Genomic DNA, 21,693 nt, shown 5'->3' with positions numbered 1-21,693 from the left:
TATTTACAGGTTTTTGTTTTTTATGCTAGAGCATAGAACCAAAGAACAAAGAATGCTTGAAGTAATGGTTAAAAACGGCCAGCAGGTGGGAGCAGTGTATAAGAGATCAACCAGTGCCGTGTTGCAAAAAGCTGTTTCCCTGCTGCAAAATGAAAACAGATAGAAATGTATATATTTTTCCCTGATGAAATAAGATACTCTAAAAAACATGGAAGCTACCAAATATTATAGTAGTAGAACACAATATTCTGTGGGCGTGGCAAAATTAGTCAAAATCCAGTAAAACAGGTGGGAGCGAAGGGAGTTGCTTCAGTGAAAACGAGTGCGAGTGAATGAGTTAAGATGTCATAATGTAAACGCAGTGTAACATTACATAAAGTTAAAGCAGTTCAAATAACGTAAATTCAAAGTACATGTACTGTAGCTTTACATAACAAATATATTCTCAATTATGGAACGTTACGTTAAGTCACATCACATAACAGAAACAACAAACAAAAAAATAAATAAAATACTACTACTACTACTAATAATAATAATAATAATAATAATAATAATAAAAATAAAATAAAATAAAATAAAACAAGAAGGCGTTGTAACGAGTGTTGTTACGATACCGTTTTTTGGCCCCCGATACCGATACCAATACCCAGCTTTGCAGTATCACCCGATACTGATGCCATACCAATATTTAAGTTTTTGGGTTTTTTTCCTCAACATGAAAAAGCTGTCCTGCTATTGGTTCAGAGCATTCAAGGGCCAATAGGATATTTTAGATCGGCATTCACTTAACACGTCACATACCAGTGAATGTCGTGCACAAGCAAGACACAAGATGCTGCATCCAAAATCCTATATTAGCATTAGAATTAATGGTATCGGCATGTTACTTGTGAGTACTCACCGATACCGATACCACTGTTTTAATGAAGTACAGTGGTACCTCTACTTACGAAATTAATTGGTTCTGGAAGAAAGTTCTTAAGTAGAAAAATTTGTAAGTAGAGACGCATTTTCCATGTAAATGCCCTAATCCGTTCCAAGCCTCCCAAAATTCAGACAGAAATGTTTTATAAAGAATACAAATGTATCAAAACATGTAACAAATACGTTACAATTAGATTATTGCGCAATAAATGAGAGTTGTGCATAATGTAAAAAAACAAAGAATAAAGTAAAGAATAAAAATGATGGTCATTTACCTTTTTAACTGCTGTCCTCATCGTTTTTTGCCCTCTTTGGTTCATGTTCCTCTATCTCAGAAGTGTTTTTTTTTTTTTTTTTGCCTGGTGTTTTGTAAAGAACTGATCCATGGATGTTTTTTTATTTTATTTATTTATTTATTTTTTTAAACAATCCTTCGGAAATGTCCAATGCAAACATCATCTTAGTAAGCAAACGCCCAACTGGTGAACACTTTTTCTGGGCGATTCTTTTAAACAAATTCTGAAACTTCATGGAAACTTCCGGTATGGCGAGGCATCTTTTTCAAAAAAAAAAAAAAAAAAAAAGGCCCGTCTCGTCGCAATTAAAAACTTACTGTGCCTTCATCAATCAACAATTGTTTGATTTTTTGCACAAATTCGTTGGCCGTTAGTTCATACATTTACGAAAAACACCTCATGGGCCGCGGGATGAATGATGAGGACGCTGTATAGACACCAATCTAGTATACGCTCATAGATACCTATGGTAGAGGTTCCTCTTAGCCAATGGGATGCCAGAACGATGCACAAACACCGATCTAGTATTTACGCTCGTAGGTACCTATGGTAGGCAATAGCCATAGCTGAAAGTATGTTGCGTTCGGTAATGCATTTTTACCTTTCGTATCTAGAAATTTCTTTCGTAACAAGAGGCAATATTTTCCCGTTGAGGCGTTTCGTAACTCGAAAATTTCGTATGAAGAGACGTTCGTAAGTAGAGGTTCCACTGTATCGGCACATCTGCCGATACCAGTATCGGTATCGGAACAACACTAGTTGTAACGCAACATGTAACCCAACACAAAAAAAAAACTAAACGTAACACAATTTAACATGAAGTGTTATAATGTAACATTACAACAATACGTCATAATACAATGTGGTGATGTAACATCTCTTGAGTTATCAGGATGACACGTGTCACATTTCAACATAGCGTGTACCGTGCACCGTTTGTTTATCACCCTTGTACGGCAAAGTTACACTTCCTGTCCCTTACCGAATATATTCTGTGTTTTGTACAGATTAAACAGAGAGAAAGTAGACTAAATAGATTTTTTTTAAACATGCATCCACAAGGTACATTCGCAAAGGACAACGTGTTACATTCCTCCAATCAGGCGCCTTTGCTAGCACGTCGCCGCCATCGAAAGCGTTTGTGTATTTAACATGTTTGACTACATGTGTTGTGACAATCATCATCATCACATCATCGTACCGCCGCCACAGCAGCTTTAACAGCCGTTAGCATCATAGCTGCCGCGTCCAAATATAAATCGGCCAGCCCTCCAGGCAGGAATTCCTGACATTGCGAGTGGCCGCTCCCGTTACGGCATTAAATGGAAATGCGCGGCGTAAAACCGGGTGTCTGGTGCAAGACGCCACATAGGGGCCTGAAATTGGACTTGACGTCACTTCGTTGCTCGGATGTGTTGCTAATCTGTTTGCACTAAAGTAGCGCTTGTTTGAAGTAGTGTTCATTTTATCCGCCATTTTAAAATATAGTCTCAGTTTGAGTCTCAATTTGAGTCCAAAAAAAATAACGTATGTGGGAATGCAAATCATTCCCACATACGTTATTTTTTTCCGTCTAATAACTCCCACATAATACTTCCGATTTACACCATTCAGATTTCAACTTGCTTCAAAAATTCACGCCATCTTGGGAATATATCGTCTGATTTCACACTACTTAGAGTATTCGTACAATTTAATGTTAAATTTAAACGTTTCCCCATTCATTTTTAATGAGACTGACATTGAACTTTTTCAAAGACCCACATTCCACGCCCACTTCCATACATACAACTGATCATCATTACCAGCTCTGTGATATTGCTCAGTGGTGCCCTTGGTAAAATGCATCGTCCAGTAACCAGGAGGTCACGGGTTCGAATCCCACCTCTGACTGTACATTGTAAACGTATCCATGGCAATTATGCTAAGTGATTACAAATATACCAACTATCCTAGTTCCTTTTCCATCTAAATTAATGGCAGGTACTGCATGTCTAGGTGGCGCTATTGCGTGAATTTTATTTACTTTTTTTTTTTTTGTGCATTTTTCCATTGGATATCATTAGCTCCAGTTTTCCATCTAAATGAATGGAGGGTACTTTCAGATAACACTTGTACATATAAGTAGGCCATTAGCCATGATTTTCAACAAGCCAAGTTGACTCACATGTTAAATACTTGTTTGGCGTTACGGAGACATGCGAGTAACGTCATCGAGAAATGACTTGTCACATAATGCGTCAGAAAACATTTTGTCACGAGACGTGTCGTTGTCGTGATGTAGCGTAACATAACGTGATGTCATGTGAATGTGAAGTATAGAGTTAATTTCGTCAACAAAAAATAAACAAAAATAAATTTTGTCAACACAAATTTTTCACCGGACTAAAACTAGACTAGACTAGACTAAACCCCTCATTGATAAACAATAATTGTCAGTATGCATTTTCGTCAACTAATGAAGACGAGACGGAAATGTACTTCACTAAATAAAAACTGGACGAAAATCTATGGACATTTTAGTTCATCAACAAAACTGAGACAAAAATTGTGTGATTTTGTCAAATCTTGTCGCTGTTAATCTGTCACGTCTGTGACACTGTCATGTGACACACAGCACAAACCTGGGACAGACAGGAGGTGGATTCATGGTGAACGGTTAAAAAAAAAAAAAAAAAGTAAATTGTAGTTATAATTCAACATTAATCCAACAGCTATAACATTTCAACAATAATTTTAACTCGACTGCTAACGAATGCCGGCTAACTTACTAGCTCATAGCATGGAGCCACAGTAGCCACTGTAATTGTGTGTCAAGTTGTTTTTCATCAAAAAGATGAGAAAATTTGATGTGAAATAGTTTTAGATCCGAAACGGTTCAATATAATCAGCTCACAAAAAAAAATATACGTGTAAAGATGATTGTCATAACTAAAACATGACAATTTCTGTTGACAAAAACTAGATGAATAAAATTTCTTTGACTGAAATAAAAACTAAAATGCTAGATTTATAGTTACTAAAAATGGACAAAATAAAAATGGGATGAAGTTGACTAACTGTGATCAAAACTAACAAGAGTGACTGAAATTTGACTAAAACTGAGATTAAATTTCAAAATGGCAGACAAAATTAACACAAGTGACGTAACATCATGACAATCGTGGTGCAAAAATACGCGTTATGTCAGGGTTGCGTTGCTAGTCAGCGCGCTTAATAAAAAAAAAATAATAAATAAATAAATAAATAAATAAATAAAAAGTCCCAAAGGATTCACAAGCTCACAATTAATAAATATTAGCGATATCCCCTGATGAAACTAGCTAGAAATAGTTCTCGTTTCCAATCAAATTGTTTCATAAAATAGCCCGTCCACCGGCAAAATAACTGAAAATCAGTTTTGCACTATAATTGCCACAACTCGGTAGGACATATTTGTCAGTCTTTTCACTTTTGTACACTTTTGCAAACTAATGTGTGAATTCACTTTGCACGCCAGCCAACGATCCGACCGTTTCAGTTTGTCGTCGATGAACTTCTGTGGACTTGCATCGACATTCATCACGAAGCGGGCTGACATTTTGGCGCAAATGTCAGCCGATCCGTCGGAATGCAAAAGTAATGACTGCTTGGGAACATCTCCTTTCAATATTCCGCGGCAACCTGTGATGTTCCACGACTTTCATCTCCACTTTTTTTTTGTTCCCGTCCGCACTTTCAGAACCGCCGCAGGGGAAAGAAAAAAAAAAGCTTCTTCTCTTTGAACTCTAGAATGGCCTTTTGGACCATGTCGGGACATGCTGGGACATCCCAACTGCATCCCTTCAATAACCCCCCGCCCCAAAAAACACTTTGGAAGGAAAAAAAAAAAAAACATTTGCCACAACAAATGATCCCCTTGTAAAAGCATCGGGAAGCATCCGGTCGCAAGGTATGTCATGTCCCGCCGTTTCCGCCTTTAATTACACAGCAAAGGAGGTGAGGTGCGAAAGGGGGGGCGGGACTGCCACTTTTCGCCCCCTGGGAACATCTCTTGAGAGCCTCTTTTACGTTCAAATTACGAGTTGTTTTGCAAGTTGTTTTGCCGTCGTTTTTCTACAAGTGCAAATTTCACTGCTGTGTACAAGGTTACAAAGCGCTGAAAGAAAAATGCTGACTCATTTCATTGGACTGACAGTGAGCATTTCAGCAGTTCAACTTGCGTTCATTTTGTCAACGAAAAGTAAAAATTAATTTCGTCAACACGCATTTTTCATCGGGCTAAAACTAAACTAGACTAAAACCCTCGTTCATAAACAATAACTGGGACTAAATCAGTATGCAATTTCGTCGACGAATGAAGACGAGACAAAAATGTACTTCACTAAAAAAAAAAAAAAAAAAAAAAAAAAAAGGACTAAAATCTATGAACTGTCATGTGATACACAGTGACACACCCCATTTCAAACCTGCAGCTAGCGAATACAATACGCACAAACATGGGACAGACAGGAGATGGATTCACATTAAAAGGTTAAAAACAAAAATAGTCAATTATAGTTATAACCTAACATTAATCCAACGGCTATAACGTTCCAACAATAATGTTAATCTGGCCACTAACTAATGCTGGCTAATTTACTAGCTAATAGCGTGGAGCCAGAGTAGCCACTTGTTGATATACTGTAATTGTGTCAAGTTGTCCATCCATCCATCCATCTTCTGCCGCTTATCAGGGGGTCGGGTTGCGGTGGCAGCAGCTCTAGGAGGGAAGCCCAGACTTCCCTCTCCCCAGCCACTTCAACCAGCTCATCCGGCGGGATCCCAAAGCGTTCCCAGGCCAGCCGAGAGACAGTCACTCCAGCGTGTCGTAGGTCGTCCCCGGGGCCTCCCGCCGGTGGGACATGCCCGGAACACCTCTCCAGGGAGGCGTCTTGGAGGCATCCGAACCAGATGCCCGAGCCACCTCAGCTGGCTCCTCTCGACGCGGAGGAGCAGCGGCTCGACTCTGAGTCCCTCCCGGATGACCGAGCTTCTCACCCTATTTCTAAGGGAGAGCCCGGACACCTTGTGGAGGAAACTCATTTCGCCCGCTTGTATCCGGGATCTCGTTCTTTCGGTCACGACCTACAGCTCGTGACCATAGGTGAGGGTCGGAACGTAGATCGACCGGTAAATCGAGAGCTTCGCCTTTTGGCTCAACTCCTTCTTCACTACAACGGACCGATACAGAGTCCACATCGTTGCGGACACTGCACCGATCCGCCTGTCGATCTCCCGCTCATGAACAAGACCCCAAGATACTTGAACTCCTCCACTTGGGGCAGGATCTCATCCCCGACCTGAAGACGACGCTCCACCCTTTTCCGACTGAGGACCATGGTCTCGGATTTGGAGGTGCTGATCTTCATCCCAACCGCTTCACACTCGGCTGCGAACCGCTCCAGTGAGAGTTGGAGATCACGGCTTGATGAAGTCAACAGCACCACATCATCTGCAAAGAGCAGAGATGCAATGCTGAGGCCACCAAACCGGAACCCCTCGACGCCTCGGCTGCGCCTAGAAATTCTGTCCATAAAAGTTATGAACAGAATCGGTGACAAAGGGCAACCTTGGCGGAGTCCAACCCTCACCGGAAACGGATCCGACTTACTGCCGGCAATGCGGACCAAACTCTGACACCAGTCGTACTGGGACCGAACAGCTCGTATCAGGGGGCTCAGTATCCCGTACTCCCGTAGCACCCCCCATAGGACCCACCGAGGGACACGGTGGAACGCCTTTCCAAATCCACAAAACACATGTGGACGAAAACCACACTGCTCCTCCTGAATCCGAGATTCGACCTCCCGACGGACACTCCTCTCCAGCACCCCTGAATAGACCTTAGCAGGGAGGCTGAGGAGTGTGATCCCTCTGTAGTTGGAACACACCCTCGGGTTCCCCTTCTTAAATAGGGGGACCACCACCCCGGTTGCTGATCCAGAGGCACTGTCCCTGATGTCCACGCAATGCTGTAGAGGCGTGTCAACCACGACAGCCCCACAACATCCAGTCTTTAGTCTTTAGGAACCGGGCAGATCTCATCCACCCCCTGCCACCAAGGAGCTTTGTTTTTCACCAAAAAGATGAGAGAAAAGTTCATGTGAAATACTTTCGCAACTAACCAACAGTGACACAAAAAGTGTCAGATCAGACAGCAGTTCAAAACATCAATAGTATATTGATCATAAACATCACATCAAGTAAAGTTGAAGAGAACAACATCACTTCCTGATTTCTGACCAATCAGAGCAGTGCAAGCAGCGGAACAGCAAGTTGGTGGCTGCAGTGATCAAGCAAGCATTATAGCATGCATTATAAATGATGCTCGGCCAATGAGCTCATCCGGCACACTCGTCTACTTCCTGATCCCATACTAAACCGACGCCCACTCATGAATAATTTATGAGCACATCAGTTTCTTTTCAACACACAAGATATTGCCGTCTCAATCCCGGGCCGGAATGAAAACAAGGAAGAGGAGGATCAACCTACCGGGTGGACGACTCCCTCGGAGATGCACACACCTAAACACGCCCACACACACGCACACAGAACAAGAGGGAACATTAGCATCAGCGCACATCTGGGTCATGTTTCCATGCGCAGGGATTATTATGCACATGCAGGATTGGGATTATCACACAGGTCAAATTTACAGCACACGGATGTGAGATCATGACGTCGTCACGGCCCGCTGAAGTCACGCCTCCGACATCGCCTTACTCGGACCCACGAGCAACTTTGGGGGATTAGGATTCCATTTCAAGGCATTTCTTAGCTATTCAAATCCAATACAAATACAATAAATTCCAGACTAATCGGATGAGATTAGACAGCGATACGATTGCCAAAAGATTGTCCGTGTAAAATTTTCGCTCACACATGTGCAATCTGGATCAAATCTGGATTGTACTGGATGTTTTGACATGACACTAAGTCATCCTGTACACAAAATCTGATGCAATATGACAGTAATGTTTATGTGAACATGTTAAATTGAATTTTACATTTACATTGTGCCCAAACGCACAATCTGAATCTCTTGATCAGATCTGGTTTGAATTTGGTTCCACATTACGGCCACCGATGCTGCCCCACATGTAACAGATTAGGTCTAAATTACATGAGAATGGGGTTTGCGATGTTTCAACTATATTGGCACTAAATATGGAATCTGGATCCAATCTGAATTCAATTTGGTTTGACATTCAAGTCTGTTATTCAGCATTCACATTCTGACGTGTGATCATGACATACCATTTTTCCATCTTCAATTGGAATCTTGATCAAATCTAAATTGAATTTGGTTTCACATTACAATTACTGATGTAACAGATTAGGTCTAAATTACATGAGAATGGGATTAGTGATGTTTCAACTATATTGGCACTAAACATGAAATCTGGATCCAATCTGAATTCGATTTGGTTTGACATTCAAGGCTTTAATACGACATTCACATTCTGATGAGATTTTGACGTGTGATCACGACATGCCATTTTTATCTTCAATTGCAATCTTCATCAAATCTAGACTGAATTTGGTTTCACATTACAACCACTAATGTAACAGATTAGGTCTAAATTAGATGAGAATGGGATTAGCTATGTTTCAATTATATTGGCACTAAAGGTGAAATCCAGATCCAATTTGAATTCAATTTGGTTTGACATTCAAGTCTGCAATGCGGCATTCACATTCTGGTGAGATTTTGACATGTGTGATCATCATGACATGCCATTTTTCATCTTCAGTTGCAATCTCGCTCAAATCTTGACTGAATTTGCTTTCACGTTACAGTGTGAAACAATTTAACAAGAAACATCTGTCTGTAGGTAATTTGATAACTTCATTATTTTTCATGTAGAATTAATACATTTAAAAAACACATTTCGCCCCTTGCCGTCGACCAGAGATGACGTCACAGGTGCTCAGGTAACGGCCAATCACAGCTCAGTTTGCTAATGTCACAAACCTAGAAGCCAGGTGAGCTGTGATCGGCTGCTACCCGAGCACCTGTGATGTCATCTTCAGTCAACATAAAAGAAATTGGCAAAATGTGTTTTCAAAAAGGTGTGAAATTAATTCTAGACAAATTTACTTTTTTTTTTTTTACTGCTGAAAATGGCTAAATGAGTCAAACATTCCTTTAATTGTGGATAAAAGCGTCATCATAAAGTCCAACATTTCCTGTATTAAAAAAAAAAAAAAAAAAAAAAAAAAAAAAAAAAAAAGTACACACACACAAAAATAAATAAATTCAATCACAGAGGTATAAATTGCCCAGGTTTTATCGTAGCCATAAAAATTGGGAATTACATCATTGGAGTTGGCCCACTCTAGTTCTAAAACAGTCAATTAGCTAAAAATGTTTTTTCTATATTACAAGTAAGCAGGTGTACCTTAATTCTGTTATTCCCTATACAATAAAAAAAAAATATGCCTTTTTGTTGGAAGAGATCACTTACCTTTTTTCCAAGTACTTTTTTTTCCCACCATTACATTTTATTTTTTTGGTTTGTTTTTGCCTGTACAATTTGTCTGATAGTTTTGCACTTACTTTCCATGCAACATTTTCTTTCACAAGTTTGTGCTATCATGCAATCAAAAGTGCACAAAAACATTCTGGGGTCCCAAGTAGGTACCCGTCTTCAATCCGCATTCATCCACAAGCCAGCAAAAAAACGACATAAATAAACCCTGCATGCCACTTTGCCATTATACGAGCGAGCAGGTGTAAAGTTAGCGAGTGACCCCTCCCCCAGGGTGCAGCAGCAAAATGCCGACAAAGTCTCCTCAAGCAAGCTGGCTGGCTGACTGCCTCGCAAGCCTGACCCACTTCACAAGTGGACAAAAATAAAAATACCCACCGTGTGTCACCCGTGGGGCGGCCAGGAGGGCTGCTGCGGCCAGGGCTGCGCCGAGCACCATCCAGCGAGCCGCCATGGTCGCCGCCGAGCCGGCTTGTTAATCCAAACGCAGTCCGGGTTTGTTGGAGCTGGCGTCGGTTGAAAAGGGTCTGAAGGGGACTCGTTTCCACCGCGACCACCGGCAGACGCGCACGCTCGTCCCGCGGGAGGAAAAATAAAAGTCCGCCGGTCGGTTGCGGAATGTTTCCCCCGCGCTCCGGCCAGCAAAACTGGCGAGGTCCGGGGGTAGCCTGCGAGTGGGGAAGTGCAGCTCCGCCCCTCCCTTACACGCACTCCAGGGGGGAGAAAAATGTGAAGCTCGTGCACATGACGAGTAGGCAAGCGAGCACCGTCCTGCAAACATGCACGTCCTCCTCTTCTTTGCACCTCCTCCAGGCAGGGAATACCTCCGCCAAGGAAACTTCACCGAATCAACGCCACTTCGTCTCAAATCAGCTGTTTTGGCCTCGAGAGAGTAACCTACAAAGTGAGCAACTAATCAGACTCACCGGTCAACTCATTTGGTACACCTGCTGCGCACTATTAATGGCGGCTGCAGGGTTAAACGCTTCCAATTCCATTATTACAATTGCAGTGGATCACCGCTATTCGCGGGAAAAAAAAGAAAGTGACCGGGCCAGCCCGCGAATAGAAAAATTACGCAAATAATTATGTTAGAACAGGAAAAAAAAAAAAAGTGTTCCCTTGCTATAACTTTTCGTGGTCTCGTGTACTTTTTTTTAGTGCAATTTTATTTTTATTTTTTTATTTCAGTAATATACCCATTTTATAAAATTTATGAAAGTTTAAACATTGTAAATGTTTAAACCAGAGAAATGTAAATCTCAGAAGAGGTGTGTGGTGGGGGGGTTTAAAATATTAAAACGTTTAGAATAAATGTAAAACATCAAGCTAACTACTTCGCGGATTTCATTTATTGTGGGTATTTTTTTTTTTTATGGAACCTATACCCCAGCGGGAAACGAGGGAACACTGTACTTACAAAAAATAAAAAAATAAATAAAAAAAAAGTTTTTTTTGAAGGCTTTTGTAGTAAAAAAAAATAAATGAAAAAAAAAGTTAATGATTATGTGAATCCGTGGATGCTAACAAGTATGCAATGGCCCACGAAGGAAATTAAAATGTATTTTTAAACTGAAAAAAATATATATAGGTAGTAAGTAGGAAACACATTATGCTAAATTTCTTGTGAAAAAAAAACTTGTTTGTATATAGTCATGGTATTTAACTACACAGTTGAACAGCGTGTAAAAAAATAAAAAATGTGCCTGTATCAAATTACCAATCCTTTCAATTTTCATTAAAAATGCCCCAATATTACGGGTATTGCATATTTTTTAATTATTAAAAATGAGTTAATTAAAACAAGACAGAGAAGCCGCAAGTTTCTTAATCTACCAGCAACAAGTGAGTAAATCGCATCTTCATGTTGGAGTAATACTGCCACCTGGTGGCCAAACGTGCTATGACACTAGAGTAGAGACACTTAACATGAGTCCCAAAAATGTTTATTGTTAATATGCACAATATATATACAAGGGAGGGTGTTTGCAAAAGTGGATTCACTTACTTTTGCAAAAAAAAGTTCAATGAATCTGATTACGGAAAATTAGGCAACCAGTTTGCTGTCATCTTGTGTGGTCATGTTTATTGTAGATGATAACAATAATAACAATTACATTATATACAAGGAAGGATGTTATTCGTGGATGTCGTCTTCAGGTGCTTTTGCGAGAAGGTTTTCACTGTCAAACCACAGAGGTTCACTGGTGCGACTGCACACGATGGCGCGCTCAATAAAAGGCCCTGGAAAAGTGTCAATTGGAGAAAACAAAAACAAAAATTCTTTAAAAATCATTTTTATCTTAGAAACGCTGTTTGCAGCGTACTCATTTTGATGTAGTTCCATTAGCCAAACATTTCTTGTCTTATTTCTAATATAGTGTGACTGATATTCAGCATTTTTTTTTTTTGATTTTGTGAATTTTAAAGTGTAAAATATGCATATTTTTTGTAAAATAGATTCCAATACTTTTTTCCCCCCAATATTCTGCGTATTTACAGTGCATTTTATGGAATTTTTTTCCCAAAATATTTTGTACTTTTTCTAATAATTTGTGTATTTTAAAGTGTAACATTTGGATATTTTTTCCCCAATATTCTCAGTATTTACAGTGCATTTTGTTTTTTTCCCCACAAATATTTTGTACTTTTTCTAATAATGTGTGTATTTTAAAGTGTAATATTTTGATATTTTTCCTCAATATTCTGTGTATTTACAGTGCATTTTATTGATTTTTTTACACAAATATTTTGTACTTTTTCTAATAATTGTTTATTTTAAAGTGTAAAATTGATTTTTTTTTGTAAAATAGATTTCAATAATTTTTTTCCCAATACTGTGTATTTACAGTGCATTTTATTGTTTTTTTTTACACAATTATTTTGTAATTTTCTAATTTTCTAATAATTTGTGTATTTTAAAGTGTACAATGTTGATTTTTTTCTTGTAAAATAGATTCTAATAATTTTTTGCCCATAATGTGCGGATTTACATTATGTGCAATGCATTTTATTGTGCTTGAGGAAGTAGGTCACGACCAATCACGGCTAACCTGTTTTCTGGGTTTGGTCAGTAAACTGAGTCATGATTGGTCGTGACTTACTTCCTCAGCACGGGGGATGTCATCATCAGTCGACAGCAAGGTGAAAAATTGCTTTTTAAAAAGGTATTAATTGTATACGAAAAACAATCACGTTATCAAATTCATTCTGGACAAAATATTAACTTTTTACTGCTGAAAATAGCTCAATTAGTCAAGTATCCCTTTAAAATTCTCTATATAAACAAAGTTAAGTCACAACTGACTTTTTTTTTATTTTATTTTTTATACTGCCCACTGGTGGCCAGAGCCCATTTGTCCATTGCATTCAAGCAAAACAAATGTTAGAAAATGTTGAATTATTTAAAAAAGGTACTTTTTTTTTTTTTTTTTTTTTGCTTCACCGACACCATGTCATCACTTCTTTTTTTTATTGCTAATGATGTCACGCTGACGCCCCGTCAAAAAGTAGCTCGATTTGCTTTTTTTCGTTACCCATGTCGGCGGGCCGATGCGAGCGCACGTCGGCGAGGATGCTTTGCAGGTTGTCGAGGATGTGTTGCGTGGGGAAGTCCAACTGGAGGGAAAGCGGAATAAACGGGAATGAAACTCCGCCTACTTGAGCGGGACGGTCACGATGGCGGCGGCGGCGACGTACCGTGGCCACCTGCGTCCTGACGTAGCACTCGCTCTCCACGGCGTATTCGTGGCCCATGCGGAAGCGCGACAGCATGTTGCCAATGTTGATGCCGACCGAGCCTGAAGAGGAAAAACAACCACAATGTTACAAATGTTATTTGGAGTTGATATATATATTTTTCAAATTAATAAGGAATCTTGAGTGCACCTCTCTTGCTCTTGGGAAACTTTTTGCGGAGTTTATTTTTCAGCGGCAAAAGTTTGGCCACCATTTCCGGCACGGCCACGTAGAAGTCGGCCACCACCTCGTCGTCTAAGATCTGAAAAAAACAAAAAAACAAATAACAGTTTTTGGGTGTTTGTTATGATTTTTCTTTAAATATGTGTATTTTTCAACTGTGTTTGTAATTGTGCACTTTTAATCTTTTTTTTTGTCAAAATATTTGTGAATGCTCATCAAATGTTTACATTTAACATACAAATTTCTTAATTTTGTCGGACGTTTTCTATTTTTGTCAAATATTTTTCACCATTTCTTTGTATTTGATTGATTGAGTTTATTGAACATATAAATACATCACAAGTATAAAATACAAGTTGTAGTTAAAAAAAGAGAAAAGGAAAAGAATCATAATTTACATGTTCAAAAGGAGTATTTATTTTCAAAAGTATTTATAAAAAAAATTTGTGTTTGTAAATATATATATATATATTTTAGTTTTATTTCTAACATTTGAGTATGTTGTTCTGATATTTGCATATAAGTGTCCAATATATTTCTAATATTTTTTTGTGCATTTTATTCACCCATATTATTTTGTATTTCTTAGTATCTAATTTTCCATCATTCAAATTATCCCCAAAGCAAAAACCCATCTAATATTTTTCCCTAACATCCATGTATTTTTCAATTAATATTTCTGTAAATATCTTAGTATAATTTTCTGTTTTTTTTGGCTATTGTTTTACCTAAAATATGCCACTTGACTTTTTTTTGTATTATTTTCTATTTTTCACTATTATTATTTTTCATTTATAACCATTTTCCCTAATTGTGTTTTTTCAAACTAAGATATATGTAACAGATTTTGACATTTTGTATGTTGTCTACTTTTGTAGGTTCAAAATTCTTAATTTTCAGCTAATAATGTTCCTTTGTCTGATATTTATTTTTCATTTATTATTATTATTTTAAATTTATTTTTGTCTTAGTATTTTGTCTGTTTTTTTCCGTTTCAATTAATCTTTTTGAATTTTGTATTTTTTCCCATTGAATAGTTTGAATATTTTTTTGAATATTTATTTTATGTCTTGTATAATTTTTCTTTATAGTTTTCCAATGTTTTTGGTCAAAATATTTATTTCTGTCACTCCCTAAAAAAAAAAAAAAAGTTTTTTTTGTCATATTTTGTGCATTTTATGATTTGTCTCTGTGGTCATCTCCGAAAAGATGGACTCATTTTTGTAATTTCTCCGCTTATGGGCAGGCAGCTGCCACTATTTGTATCCAACCTATTAAAAATCTCCATTTTGTTTGTAAGATGAAGATGGAATTTTACGTTTCTCAACGTCACCTGCTGGATGAGATCCGTGCCTCCCACAAACGCAGCCCCGCCCTCCTGAGCCACTTGCGCTTGATTAGCATCCTGTTGGGAAAAGAAAAAAAACAATCATTGAAATGTCAGCAATTCTTTAAAAAAAAAGAAGAAAAAAAAAAGTTTCATTGGAAATATTGGCGAACAAGAGCTGACCTCAGTAAAAACCAAAACTTTGTTGGGGTCAGTCTTGAAAGGATGCGGAAGAGTCACAGTGTTGACAAACGGGTCCACCTTTTTCTACAAGTAGGGAAACAAAAAAACAAAACAAAAAAAAGTGCTCAAAATCAAACATTTTCATGAAGGGAACGACATCATGAAAAATTTATTTTAGACGAAAATGAAACGAAAACTAAAATAGAAGCCATTCATTGAGACGATGACGATAATTAAAATTGATTCACAATTTTGTCAATGACGAGAACGAAAATGAAAACAACACGGTGACGAAAATTCACGCAATCCAATCAGAAGGAACGAAACGCGGGTTGGAGAAAAGAAACACTCAAACTGATCATGTTTATTTTATTGAATGTCATTTAATTTGATGTATTTAATTTGATTTATTTCATTGTGCAGCTGTAAGCAATTATGCACTTTGTTTTTTATTTAGGTGAAAACTAAGTTATAATATTGACAGTTCAAAATGTTTCATTGAAACACTAACTCATTTCCTCCAAAAAAGGTATTAATACGTTATATTTGAAATGTATTAAGTGTCCCAAAGACGTATATCCGTTTTTAATTTTTTTTTTTTTAATGCTAGAACATACAGAAATCTTTGATGCAGCCTCTGAACTGAAGAGAACGGTTGAAGCAATGGTAGTTATTACAAAAACGGCCAGCAGGTGGCAGCAAAGTATAAGAGATCAACCAAGGCCATGTTGCAACAAGCTGTTTTCCCCACAGTTTGAAACAGATTTGTGAATAATGATGAAACTAAGCTATATTCTATTGCTAATTGCTGCAAAATGGAAACAATTAGAAATACTTTTTTTTTTTTTTTTTTCCCCCCAGATGAAAGAAGAGACACTAATCTTTCTATTGCCCGGTTCCATGTTTTTATACTGTACATATTCTGTGGGCCTTGCAAAATCAGTCAAAATCCAGTAAAGCAGCTGGGAACGAAGGAAGTTGCTTCTGTGAAAATGGCTGCGAGTGAATGAGTTAATAAAAGACAGTGTTGTATTAAACGTGTCTTGCGTGTTAAACTACAGTTATAAATAGGTGTGTTTTAATTTTCTGTATAAAAGTGTATGCTGAAGGAAACTAGACTAAACTGTCAATTTAGTCAACTAATATTGCTCTTTTTTTCGTCGACTAAAATTGGATTAAAACAAATACAACAAATAAAACTTTAATTTTAGTCACAAGACTATAACTAAAGCTAAATTAAATTTTCTTGTCAAAATTAACACTGGTCAGTACTTTGAGAGGACCAAGAACTAGGGCTGCTCGATTATAGGAAAAATAATAATCACGATTATTTTGGCACTGATTAAAATCACGATTAGTTATTTTTTGGTACAAAACAAGAAAATGTTTAAGCATTTAAAAATATTAAGACCAATTAAAAAAAAATAGAAACACTAATGATCTAAGTTCCTTTTGGACCAAAAAGAATTGTAATAATATATATATTTATAATAATATAGATTTATTTATTTATGTTGGAGTGCAGCATGTGCACTTTACAGTAGGACGGTCATTTATTTTTGGTACAAAACAAAATGTTTAAATGCCTCCCCCCCAAAAAAAATAAAAAATAAATATTAAGACAAATACAATTCTTTGGAAAAAGTATAATAAAAATAAATTAGTTACTTTAAAAAGGTGCAAATGTATAAATTAAACAACTAAAAAATTAGTATTAATCTTTTTTTTTTTACGATTATGCTGATTTTGTAATTGTGAAGTGCAATAATTGAAATTTTAATTGAATTTCGATTAATTGCACAGCCCGACCAAGAACTGTTAAGAAATGTTATTTCCGGGTACGACAAATGACAAGTTCTTACAACTAAATAAATGAGGAAACGCTGCTTTGGAGGACCTCCGTGTGTTGAAACACTGTCGAAATTGAACTCCAGTGCAATCACAGAATTTTGCTTTGGAGTGTTCCCGGAATCTCTGATAAATTCAAACATTTTTTGTCGCAATACATAAAAAAGTATCAAGTGGTGAGAGTAGACTGATGCTCATGCTGACCTTCTTCTCCAGGCTCATGTCCAGTTTGAGGTCCACGTAGACAGGCTGGTCAGGCGCCGTGAAGTCCAAAGCCTGGAAGCTCTTGAGCAGTTCCACGGCGTCGGCGGCGCTATACACGGTCCTGGGATAGAACCTCAAGATGTAGACGTCATCCACGGGCGCCCACGCCGTCTTCCCGAACGGCTTGTGTCGGCCCGCGTCGTCCACCACCCTCTTCACTTTCTTCACCTCGGGCACTGCTGCTGCTGCCGCCTCTTCCTTCTTAAACTTCTTCTTAGCCCTCGGAATCAAGGTTATTTGAGTTCAACTAAAACTAACAAAAAACACCTTTTGAATACAAAACTTGCTGGTCATGCAAAGTCTACTGGGGGAAAAAATAAATAAAAATTCCATGAGAAATTATTTGGTGCAGTCGTGGTTAAACGGTAACCATTATGACCGTTTGGTGTAGCTTTGTTTGTTTTCATTCGAGCCATCATCCATGATGCTTTGAGCTACTGTACATGCTATTCAGCATGTGCTCTACAAAAATATTTTGTCATGTAGTAAATTTGTCAGAAAGACCGGAGGAGAAAAATTCCCTCCAAATTAGACTTTTTACAAACAATATTCTGGGGTGTGTGTGTGTGTGTGTGTGTGTGTGTGTGTGTGGGGGGGGGGGGGGGGGGGGGGCATCTTACACATCTTTTCATTGGGAAAAAAATGAAGGAAAAAAATATTTTCAACAAAAGCATCAAACTTTTCTTCATTACCTTTTTCAAACAAGGCATGGATTTCTAGAAAATTGATATAAAAAAGTACATTTAAAAAAACCTGAAAATTTGTAGTTTTACCTCAAAATAACATTGTTTTTGATTAAAATAATAACTTAATAAAAAATGTTTTTTTGTTTTTGTTTCATATTATTGGTTAGCATCCAGCTAGTGGACTTTTGCTTAAAATTAATTTGCGTGGTCGAACATTTATTCATTGTTAAATAAATACTTTATTTTATTGCTTTGTGATGAGTTTTAAGAACTAGGGTGTCATTATATATATATATATATATATATATATATATATATATTAAGGGTGTCACGATTTCGATTTTTTATCGAAATCGATCGAAATTACGTCACGATTTCGAGCATCGAAATAGAAGAGAGGACACACGATTCGATGCCCCCCCCCCCCCGCGCCCGCCGCCACCGCCTCCACCGCCACCTCCCAGGAAAGCAAATGAGACGCAGCCATTCAGCTACTAGCTAACGGCACTTGTTAGCTGACTTCTCCTGCAGTCATGATGGCAAGCGCGGACAGACACAGCAATGGTGCTTCAAGCCGCTCCCGCTTCTCTCGTCACCAGTTTGGAAACATTTTGCGTTCCCGGTGAGTTATGTCGACAACGTTCACGTTGTCGATAAAAAGACCACAGTTGCAAGATATGCTATGTGCGCGTACTGTACTCGGCCACGGTGTTACGCCCGGCTCGTCAAGGGGAAGGGAAGTAACACAATAACAGAAAATATAGAGTAGATAAACACGGGTCGACTTTAACATCTGAGTAGTTTTAATTGAAATTTCAGGCAGGGGTTTGACAAGGGAGTGAAAGTGGAAGGTGAACAAATAATAACCGCATTTGACAGAACTGACAGAACGGAGGAGAAACAACAATAACCAATAGGGGTATAATACACGGATACACAATAGCGTCGCGCTGGCACAGTCGTCCAATCGGAGTGTCGCGCTGGCACAGTCGTCCAATCGGAGTGTCGCGCTGGCACAGTCCTCCAATCAGAGTGTCGCGCTGGCGCATTCAAACTGAAGTACCATTATACGGGCACCAGCCGACACAAACACACACATACATACTAGGGGAGCGGAGCCGGCGGCGAAAACAAGTGGGAAAACAACGGTCCAACCAACTATTTCATCCTCATTTACAGTGAAACTTCCACACACTTCAGCTCGCGCGAAACGCCAGATCCATAGGTCTATTTATAGCAGCAGACCTGCAGCCTTGGAAAACGCTGGATTCAAACATTTAATTAGTGTACTTGAACCACGCTACAGTATGCCCAGCAACTGTAAATGTTGGGATATAGTTTGTTCAGGCTGTATTTGTTCCATGACTTTGGATACAATATATTTTTTGTTGTTGTTGCACATTGCACATTATTTTAAGAGGAACGCACAGCACACTGTTGTAACCAAAAACAGTCAATAGATGGCAGGCACCCACTGTGACTTTTTGTTTTTGTTTTTTTATTTTTTATTTTACACTTCAGTAAGAACAAGACGGTTAACTTTATATTGTAAATAAATTCTTTGAATTTGATCATTCCTGCCTAATGTCAATTATCATATATTACATAAATTTACACAAAAATAATATGGAAATTGCATCACCTATATGTAGCCGATCTTTTGAAATAAGATTTACTGTACAATGAATAGAACCAATGATCATAGACTAGCCTTAGCCTAAAGAAGCATATGCCTCTGTGTTATAAAGTGGGGGAGCGGGGGAAAAAAAAAAAAAAAAAAAAAAAAAAAAAAAAAAAAAAAAATCGAAAAAAAAAATCGAATCGTGACCCCAAAATCGAAATTTAAATCGAATCGTGGAGTTGGCGAATCGTGACACCCCTAATATATATATATATATATATATATATATATATATAAACCCAATTCCTCACAGTGGCGTTGATATAAACGTTTGTGTGTTTTTGTTTCTTTTTTAATGATTATTGAAAAGGGGAAAAAATAAAAATCAACAAAAATATTACATTTTGGTATCTTGGTGCCAAACAACTGCAGCAGCATTTAACTGAGGGGAGCAGTTGTAAAAAAAAAATGTTTTATTTTTTTTTTATGGTTTATTGGCTTACATGAGCAATATTCTGGATTTTGACCAATTGTGACTTGGTCTGCAACATTTCCCCCACGATGAACTGGGATTCAATGTTCAATTTTTAACAGTGTAAATGTGGCCAAAATTTGAGAACTCACTTGACAGCAGCAAAAGTTCTAATGGGAATGTTGTTGGTGGGAAAAACAGGGCAGGAGGAAACACTGCTGCTTAGGAGCTGCCGCCGACATCCTGTAACAACTGTAAATAAATTTAAAAAAAAAAAAAAAAAAAAAAGAAGAAGAAGAAGAAAGAAAAACTAATGGAGATAAAGGGCACCCATGCTAAAAGCAGCCTAACAATTGTAAACATCCTTTCAATCAGTTTCACTTCAGGATGCTTCAGATGCAAAAACTCACAAAAAAACAAAAGTGCACATACAATCAAAACGTGCACACTTACGTTTTTATAATACATACGCCACAACTATTTAATATTTCGATTGCAAAAAGCAACTAAAACGCTGATGACCGAGAAAAACACGTCTTGCCATCAGATTACAAACATTAGCGTTTATAAGACAAAACAAACGAAAAAAATACAAAAACAGCGCTAATGACCTTAAGAAGTGCGAAAAACAGTTTGATAAGTGTAACACATACATCCCAATAAAATAGCATTCAGACTCTATAAAACAAAGCACATCGAAATATTTTTTGAGCTTATCCATTAAAACGTCAGGTTTGCTACAAGGCTACGGTGACCAATTAAAGTTTTAAACTAACAACCATAGCACCGACGAGCTCACATATGCTAATCTACATTATTCTAACATATATACAACTAGTGATAAAACGCAGATTGTAAAAAAAAAAAAAAAGGGAAAAAAAAGACAAAACATAGCTGACCTTTCAATAATGTACGCGTGCAAGCTGCCATCTTGAAGAGACCGGAAGTGATCCGGAGAGGAACGTGATTACGCAAGAAGGTTCCGTCTCCAAACTACGTGCAACTTTTATTACTAACGAAGCATTATCGATATTTAACACTTTGGAACACAATTTTCCAAACGCTGTTCATTTTATATTCATAATTGTTCATTATGAATGCATTACTTGTCCCTCTATTTTTAATTTTGATGTTTGTCATTCACGCGAGAGTTCGGGAAGTGGGAAACAATCCAATCAGACAATTGGTACCGCCCACCATCTCCCCTCGTCAAACATGAAATGAATACATGAACTAAAATTATAATTAAGTCATTCGCAAAAAAAAAAAGACAAAAAAAAAAACAGGCATTTTATTTATAGAACTTTATTGACCAAGTACAGTCACACGTTTATTTTTTAATTCCACACTTTCTCTTTTTAAAAAAATATTTGCTGTCGGGTGCATTTCGAGGTTATTCCAACAAGAAAGTATAATGTATAATGTGTCTTGTTGAAGAAATTGTGTGGAAACATGTCAAATATTTGCCAAAATTAGGCATTGTCAAAGTGGCAGTGGTCTTTTTAAAATATATTCATTACAAACATTTTTGAAGTGCCATGAAGACTCAGGTCCTGTATAGTTTTACTATGTTGAAGATGTCAGCGTTAACATATTATGTCTTTGAATGTAACTTGGTTAATACTTCACATT

The 21,693-nt window shown here is 37.7% G+C and overlaps 2 protein-coding genes across 6 annotated transcripts in view; both read right to left on the bottom strand.

The window, feature by feature from the left end:
• The window catches only part of fras1 (Fraser extracellular matrix complex subunit 1), a 189,718-nt gene extending 179,096 nt beyond the window's left edge, over positions 1 to 10,622 (bottom strand). Inside the window, exons 1-2 of the mRNA XM_077522572.1 lie at positions 10,118 to 10,622; positions 7,740 to 7,771 (exon numbers count right to left, since the gene is read on the bottom strand). Coding sequence (XP_077378698.1) covers positions 7,740 to 7,771; positions 10,118 to 10,193 — 108 coding nt within the window. The 5' untranslated portion in view covers positions 10,194 to 10,622. The remainder of the gene's footprint in view (positions 1 to 7,739; positions 7,772 to 10,117) is intronic.
• A 1,047-nt stretch (positions 10,623 to 11,669) lies between these two features.
• Positions 11,670 to 21,077, bottom strand: mrpl1 (mitochondrial ribosomal protein L1). 5 transcript variants are annotated; one of them, XM_077522857.1, is made up of 9 exons: positions 20,961 to 21,077; positions 20,214 to 20,313; positions 17,223 to 17,343; positions 15,171 to 15,254; positions 14,979 to 15,065; positions 13,628 to 13,739; positions 13,439 to 13,539; positions 13,276 to 13,357; positions 11,670 to 11,983 (listed from the first exon to the last, which is right to left on the bottom strand). In XM_077522857.1, the coding sequence occupies exons 1-9, from the start codon at positions 20,989 to 20,991 to the stop codon at positions 11,877 to 11,879; spliced, it is 825 nt and encodes a 274-aa protein (XP_077378983.1). In that variant the 5' UTR covers positions 20,992 to 21,077; the 3' UTR covers positions 11,670 to 11,876. The 5 variants fall into 5 exon arrangements, with proteins under 5 accessions (XP_077378983.1, XP_077378980.1, XP_077378982.1 ...); XM_077522854.1 differs by having other exon boundaries at positions 17,223 to 17,502; positions 20,961 to 21,076; XM_077522856.1 differs by having other exon boundaries at positions 14,994 to 15,065; positions 17,223 to 17,502; positions 20,961 to 21,075.
• Between the last annotated feature and the right edge of the window lie 616 nt (positions 21,078 to 21,693).

The sequence above is a fragment of the Festucalex cinctus genome, chromosome 5 (assembly GCF_051991245.1).
Source record: "Festucalex cinctus isolate MCC-2025b chromosome 5, RoL_Fcin_1.0, whole genome shotgun sequence".
Classification (NCBI taxonomy): Eukaryota; Metazoa; Chordata; class Actinopteri; order Syngnathiformes; family Syngnathidae; genus Festucalex; species Festucalex cinctus.
This window is presented reverse-complemented; position numbering and strand designations above follow the sequence as displayed.